The following is an 8,260-nucleotide window of genomic DNA, read 5'->3' on the forward strand; positions in this document are numbered from 1 at the left end:
GACATGCAGCCTGGAGGAACCGCCAACCTTCCGATTAACGGGCAACCTGCTCTACCTCCTGAGCCACAGACGCCCCTAAAAAAACAAACTACTGATAATATGACCCAAAAACGTGCATGCACCAGTCAGTAAATTTAACTACTTCTTGATGTAGTTTCTTTTTTGGCCAAGTTTTCCGTTCTCTCCCTGTGAACATGACAAAAGAGGAGGGAAGACTAAATCATGCCTGCATATGTGTTGCCTCAGCAGGGATATTACATTAGAAAAGTTGATCTACAGGAGAAATTTTCAAGCAACACAGAATGCCCGAGAGCTGCACTGCATTATATTCTATTATATTTATATATTTTGAAATGTCACCTGCCATCTGAATTTTGTGTTTCCTTTTACATAAATCAAAACATTTCCACCATAAATTGGTGCAGAAACTTGAATTCAGGAATTCAGGAAATGAAGTGTTTAATGATCAAAATGTCCTGGTGGAGGTCCCCCCAGACACCCGCTTATATATCTCGGCATTAAGGATATCTTTAAAACACTGTTTAAGGTTCTTTTTGTCTCGTTCTCGTATTGTGATGTCTCGCAAGCTAAGTGTCTCTTCACAGCCCTAATCTGAGCCCCTATGTCCTCACCACTTTTCAACACAAAGTGACACCCTTGCCATGACTGCTTTCTCCCTCTTTGCACAGCTGGCCAATCAGAGCGTAAAGTGAATGTTGAATTATCGTTTTCTGAAAGTTACAGAAATGCTAGAACACAGCCCTCCCTAATCGGAAATCTAAAAGGGGTGTTGGGGAAGGAGGTTTTAAAAGCTATTCAGCTATGTGCCGTAAGCGGTTTTTCCAAAGCAAAGTAGGCGTACATCATTATCCTTTAATAAACATTGCAGTGTAAACTTTTTAAAACAAGTTCAAAACATGAGAGGCAACAAACAGTCATGTTATTTGAATTATTATCTTTGAATTGTGTAGTTTTCTGAGCTAGTGTGTTATTTTACTGGTGATGTTCTTTTAATTAAAAACTTCAAAAAATGTCTTCTTTGAATTTCCATCAGACCAGGTGCATTTCTGCCACCAGCAAGCCTCCACTAAGCCAACCCATTCTCAAATGAATGATATCCTCACCATTTCTCAACATAAACACACAAAAGCCTTTTTGATAATTCACCAATATGATAAGATAATTTCATGGCAATCAGTTTGAATTATTTCTCCATTAATACTGAGAAATAAAGGTTATTTAGTCTATTTTATGAAAGGTCAGCAACGGCGGCTGATGGGTAATGTAGCATGTATTAAAAAACCTGTAAGAAGACATGCAAAGATCACTGGGTCATTCCATTGATCTAAAATGTATGATTTTTATTGAGAGAACATCATGTAACAGTTACGGAAAATAAGAGGGAGGGATTATTACAATTGCAATGTAGTTGGTGGGGGATTAATATGATTATAAATTCAGATCAAGAATTGTTGGAATTCTTTGACAAAGATGCAAAGAAGGTGCAAAAAAAAGCTGTACAATTTAAACACCACCATACTTTATTTATTTATTTATGTAAATGTAAATGCTCCGTACTTGTATAGCGCCTTTCTAGTCTTTTCGACCACTCCAAGCGCTTTTACACTACATCTGCATTCACCAGTCACACACATTCATACACTGAGCCTAAGTGCTCAAACAGAAACTAACATTCACACTCATTCATACACTGGCGGAATAGCCGGGGTTCAGTATCTTGCCCAAGGACACTTCGACACGCAACCAGGAAGCCAGGGATCGAACCGCCGACCTTCCGATTAACAGCCAACCCGCTCTACCTCCTGAGCCACAGCCGCCCCTGTGTTTATGTTATTTATTACAAAGTGGCCGTGCATATTAATGAACATATTAGCTTTGCAGAAATGTATACCAGATTTAACCAGGAGGCTATTTTCCATCTGTAGTCCCATGGTCATTACAAGAATCAGAATTAGCTTTAATGGCCTGGTATGTGTAGACATACAATAAATTTGACTCTAGTCTTACATTGCACTTGATGTACACAGAACATGCATGAACAAAAAAAGCTCAACAAAAACACACACACAGACAACAGTGTGAAGTACACACATACACACACCGTAAACGAACAGTTACAAAAATGACTAATAAATAGTATAAAATTAAATAAAGAATACATCACAATATATTAGACACCAAAATTATCAAGACGGTCATTATGCTTCACTAAACAGATCATGAGCTGGTTACTAAACTAAATAATAAAAGACCTGTGCCGGGGCAATGAAATCAAGGGTTGCTTGTTTTTTGGGGGAGTATGAACTACAGTTAACCTCTCTGCATGTGCACTGGTGCTCACTGCCTACTACCTGAACGTGCATGCTTACTGGCCAGCAACACCCAACAGTTTGAACACCAGGTGAAACTAAATACTTTTCCTGTACTAAAGATAGTTTAGCATTAACAATATGCTTCCCAAATAACCTCTCAGTTGCTGTAAGATGCATAAAAGTGATTTCACTGGTCAATGCCAGGTTAGCCACTTATCTGATTAGAATGGTCAACAAAGCTAATCTGAACATTGACTCTTGCTAAACCAAGATAAATGTGTTAATGGTGGAGAATATTAATTACATTGCTGCTGCTTCAATACATATTTACTACAGCACCCCTTCAGCACCCCCAGTTTTACCAAAGAGAACTTCTGTTGTAAAGTGTACACTTGGTTTATACCACTGAGGTGCAGCAACAGGTGATATTGATAATCAGGAAGTAATCAGGTTTCCTGCTGTGCCTGGATGTCTTACAAGGATGAACTTCTCCCTGCGAGACATGGATGTTTCCTGTGAAGCCTATGACCATTTCAGCCACTGTCTGTCCCAACTCCAGGACCTGGTGGATGGAAGATGCAACTTCAGAGTGGAACAGCTCCCTTGTAACTTTACACAGTGTCTTCTATATGAACGCATAGAGCAACTGGTAAGGGAAACACTACACACATCATTATATTCTAGTGGATTGGAATATTTATTGCTTAACTTAAAGGTTCAGTACGTAAGTTTTAGTGGTATCAAATGGTGAAGGTTGCAAATTGCAACCAGCAGCTCATGGTGCATTTATTTGCTACTCAGATGGACCCATTTCCCGATTTGTGAAGTCATTCTTCCGACTCCTTTTGTATTCATGTGCTCTTAAGTGGAATCAAAATGGGCGCTACTACAAAGATTTGTTGGATTAGCATTATCATAGCATATAAACAACACATAACCGTTATAATCATATTACAAATTACATAAGCAACGTGATTTTGCACAAATCAAAGTTCTATATTCTATTTTATATCCCATGTACACTTTATTTCTCTTTTTGCTTCAAGATTTAAGGAGGAAATAAAGATTCTGATTATTCCGACCATGTGAATGCACGTCACTGCTCCCTTTCCAAGCACGCTGGAGAAGTTACGCTGGCCAACACGCTCTGTTAGTGTTTGTGTGGGCCTCCATTTGTCCAAATTTCTCTTCTTTTCTACTACTACTACTTCTTCTTCTAGTAAGTATTCAACATAGTGACAAAACATGCTCTGTAAAGTCCCTTTGGGCTACTGTAGAGACATGGCGGCGCAACATGGTGACGTCCATGTAAGATGACCTGTGGTCTATGTAGATAGAAATGGCTCACTCTAAGGTAATAAAAATATAACAGTTCATTATATAAGGTCTTTATACACCCCTGAAAACACAGTTATGTAGATTATATTGCAGTGTGTCAGATTTGTTGTTTAGGCGGTATGATCTGCACCATCAGTCTGTACTACCTATATTGTTTATAATGTAAATGATAACAATAGGACTAGTAATAACAATTGAAGCAGAGGGTGTCCAGCAAGAACATGGTAGCAGCAGGCGACTCGCAACCACAGAGGAGCTCCAGAGCCAGAAACACCGGCAGGAAGTGATAGGAGGAGAAAGGGATGAGAAAGCACAAGACTACGGGAAAACTCTTTAAGCAGCCTAGTAGGGATGGGATCTAAGAGACAGGTTGATGGTTTAGATGAAGAAACGATTACTGTATATTAGGTTTAACCTCTGTTTCTAAAGGTTCCTGAGTTAAGAGACAAGTCGGTGTCCGTTAAGGGCAGCTCTTGGTGAATTATGTTTCTAATAATTAGAACTGGATCATTAAAGAAGCTCAAGAAGTCGTAACTACTGAGAGCTATGGGAATACTTGGCTCAATAGAGCTGTGACTCTCTGTCAGCCTGGCTACAGGGCTGAAAAGAAACCTGGGGTTGTTCCTATTTTCCTCTATTAATGACGAGTAGTACGCTGCTCTGGCATTACAAAGGGCCTTACTATAAGTTTTGAACAAGATTCTTTCAGATTGGTGAAACGCCATTTCCTTTCAAGTTTCTGCAATGTTTGCTTTAACCCTCTAGGTCCGAAGCCCTTTCTGGTACGTTTTCTCTATTTATACATTTGCGCTTATAAACCATATGTAATGGAGATGGAACACCATGTGTTTGGTATCTATGGATTCAGAATACCCTAAGCTAACATAATCATGCATGTAATGTGCTTATGAAGGAAATATGAGTGAAAAATTCACAATAAACTAAAGAATTTCATAAACGATTTTTGTGATTTATCCATATGCAGGTTTTCAATAGAATGTGCCTACAACAATGAAATAATGCAGCCTTTTGTGAAAATGTCCAAGGTGTTTTTCTCATGCATCCCTCTAACCAAAGCAAGGCATCTCTAAGAAGATGCAGAGGGGCTCCTGGCGTGCCCCACACTGCCAAGGGGTCTTGTTATAGACTCTGCTTGCCTTACAGAGTGCTCACAGTACTTGATAACATCTGCAGTCCTGTGTGCATGGTTTACTGTGTCCACAGGGGCAATGGGCACAGTGTGTGGTCAATCTTCTGGTCCGCAGCCACTGTAGTCTATATGGATGTTTCCAAAAGCATCCCAGATGATGCAGATGATGTGCTTGAAATATGCTGTAATAATGTAGAAAGAGAGAGCAATTACACATTGAGCTTGTGAGATTATCTCTGTGTCAAAATTCAAGGAGCAAAACACCAACTCCTCTAAAAACTCACGTAATCTTATGCCTGACTAAACAGTTTGCGAGCTCAGTGCAGAGGGGAGGGGGAGGGAGACAGTCGAGCCAGACTGGGTGAGGGAGAACAAGAGAGGAGGGAGGGGAGGGGAGGGGGACTCCGCCTCATGTACAGCGTATACATTATAGATAAACAATACGACGTGTTTCTCCCCAAATCATCCCATCCACGCATATGCATCCAAAACAACTGGCAATAAACTATCATGATCGCATTCTATTACATTATTTTATGATAAGGATGGTATTTGAGTTACATACCTGTGGGATCGCTGATCCTGTTGTTTTGTTTTGTCAGTAAACAGCTTGCGGCTGCGTGTAGCGTTAGCTTTCCGTAGCGTTCCAAACTTCTTACCGATGCCCATGCTTCTGCTGTGTAAACTCTTCCTCTTTCCCATTATAAAAGCACTAAAACAACCATAAGAATCACACTTGGATAGTTCCATTGCCATCACATCACATTACCTTCCTCTGATTGGGTAAAATAGAACATACCCCCATTTTCCATTGGTCTTTTGCACTTGGATGACAACATTGATTTCACTGGATTTGCCAAAGAAGTGACGTACAGAAATAACCCGGATATCCCCGTTTTCGAGTAGCATGTAGCTGCAGTTTCAGGACCGCAATCCTAGGACCGGAACTTCATTTCCAGGACCCTTGTTTACTTTGATACTGCCAGCTAGCTGGCTGGATATCTAGCTATGTTACTCTATACAGCCCCCCGAAGCCAATTACCCTTACCACAACCATCACCGAGTGTGTGCCTAAACCTAAGTTATTGATTATATGCATGTTGACCGACGGAGGTTAACGGTGTCTGCTAGCACTGCGCAGCTGTAGGGTTAACCTCCTTTGTGTTGCTGTGCATTACCACCACCACTCCACTAGATGGCGCTGTTGCTAAAGAACTAGGCTCCTAGAACTGCGGTCCAAGGATTGCGGGGGTCCTGATACTGCAGCCTTCGGTACTGCAGCTTCATACTATTGCCGTTTTCAGTGGAGTCTCAGGAATATGGCAAAAAAGACCGCAACTCTCTTATCGTTAATCGTTTGTTAGCTATGAACACTTATTTTCATTTATTGGGCGGTACTGCCCAATTCATCCACTAATTAGTCTGAGTCTCGAGTGCCCAAGTTTGTCACTGTCAGTTATGACAGGTCAGGTGTTACTATCGCACTGTTGATTGTGTTAATAAATAAATAACTCTTTTTGTATCATTCTTCTTCTGGCCTGAAACACCTCATACTCAAAACCCTGAAAACTCAGACATTCAATATATTTTGAGGTCCTACACCAGGGATATTGATGCAACTTAACAATCAAACACTATTCTGACTGTACTTGTCCATGTTACTGTAGGTACTGTAGGAATTGTCAAGCTACCGGCACTGGCCTGAAAATAGATTTTAGGTCCTCTGGCTGCCCAGTCCTACACAGTTTGGATGGATCAGATACAGAGGATGAATTTCCCCAAGAGGTGTTAAGTAAAGTTTTTATTAATTTACATTATTATCAATTTTTTTATAGGAGCTGTGGAAGGTGACTGCCACTCCACTCACGAGACGAGTCTGATTTTGAGCTGTTTTCATCCTGACCTGGTCTCACATCTGAGCAGCATGAACACTGTACTCTCCCCAGAATTTAGCATACAGAGCTCCAGTTAACAGTTTAAATTGAAAATCTAAAAATGTGAGACAACATCACCTGTTCCTACATATGTAAAATGATATATTTTAGTCTATTCAGGATAGAATCAGGCAATTGTTTGTTTTTAACAGTAGGTCATTGATCCATTGCATGAATGTAGCATAATTTATTTTTACTTGATTCATGCATTCTTACATGACAAGTAGCCATGAAGCCATTCTGAGGTAATGGAAGTTCTCTACCTTTGCTAATGGAAAGTCAAGTAGCACTGCGTGTGTCCCTTGATGTTTGTACAGTATGTCTGATTAAAAACAAGGTTGAATAAATTATTACCATGGGTACAATGTGCTTCTAATTTGTATTATGGCTGCATGCTGTTTAAAACTCTTCGTTTAAAAAAAAACAATTTCACATTTAGTAAGCAACAATTATTTTAACTTAAATTAATTAAAATATTTAAATCACTTATATGTGAATAGACTTATAATAATAGTAACGAGTCTCATTATATGTCATCCTGCTCTGTGGGTAAAGTAGCCAAAAACAGAAAAGTCCAGCTTGTACACCTTGCAGCTTTGCTTAACCTTTTGTTTTTTCTTTAACTCCACAATATATTAACACTACTGATTTAAAATTATGACACTAGGTTACCATCCATAGGTTCTATCATTATAATTACTGTTACAACACATTATTTCTAGTCATACAAAACAACTGTTAAGTTTGTAATCTTTTAAAATTTATGTGAATAATGTGATATAAACTTTTAACAAAACTACAGTAAGTATGTTTGCAAAGTCACAATTTGTGATACCCCCTAGTTGGATTCATAATTACTCGGCATGCAGGTCATTCTTTGTTTCAGCACTTACACACAGGTTGGTTTGGATGTGTACTCCTTTTATGTTTAAAGTAGACAGAGCAGCACTCCTCAAACTTCAGGCTCTGGTACTGGGTGCAACGGTCCTTATTTTGTCTTTAAGTATAAGGTAGAAAGTGGAAATACTTCTACACACAAAGAAATATACTGCATAATTGGGAACATTTTTTGTGAAACATGAACCATTTTTGAGTATTTTCACTTTTCAATTTACACAAGATTTATCTCTCTAAGTACAGTGGGGGAAATAAGTATTTGACCCCTTGCTGATTTTGCAGGTTTGCCCACTTACAAAGAATGCAACGATCTATAATTTTAATCATATGTACATTCTAACAGTGAAAGACAGAATCCCAAAGAAAATTCCAGAAAATCACATCATATGAATTTATAAAAATTGATAACCATCTGATGAGGAAAAACAAGTATATGACCCCCTACCAAACAGCAAGTATTCTGGCTCCTACAAGCCAGTTAGTCTTTCTTTAAGACACAGCCCCAATCCCAACCAATTATCTACATCAAATACACCTGCCTCACCTCGTTACCTGTATAAAAGACACCTGTCAACACCCAAACAACCAGCATCCAACATCACCACCAT

The 8,260-nt window shown here is 39.2% G+C and overlaps 1 protein-coding gene across 1 annotated transcript in view; it reads left to right on the forward strand.

Annotated features, from left to right (window-relative positions):
- The window catches only part of mettl22 (methyltransferase 22, Kin17 lysine), a 38,814-nt gene extending 31,697 nt beyond the window's left edge, over positions 1-7,117 (forward strand). Inside the window, exons 11-12 of the mRNA XM_046030153.1 lie at positions 2,814-2,982; positions 6,657-7,117. Of these exons, the coding sequence (XP_045886109.1) occupies positions 2,814-2,982; positions 6,657-6,701 (214 nt within the window). The 3' untranslated portion in view covers positions 6,702-7,117. The remainder of the gene's footprint in view (positions 1-2,813; positions 2,983-6,656) is intronic.
- The last annotated feature ends 1,143 nt before the right edge of the window (positions 7,118-8,260 follow it).

Source organism: Micropterus dolomieu, linkage group LG02 (assembly GCF_021292245.1).
Source record: "Micropterus dolomieu isolate WLL.071019.BEF.003 ecotype Adirondacks linkage group LG02, ASM2129224v1, whole genome shotgun sequence".
Classification (NCBI taxonomy): Eukaryota; Metazoa; Chordata; class Actinopteri; order Centrarchiformes; family Centrarchidae; genus Micropterus; species Micropterus dolomieu.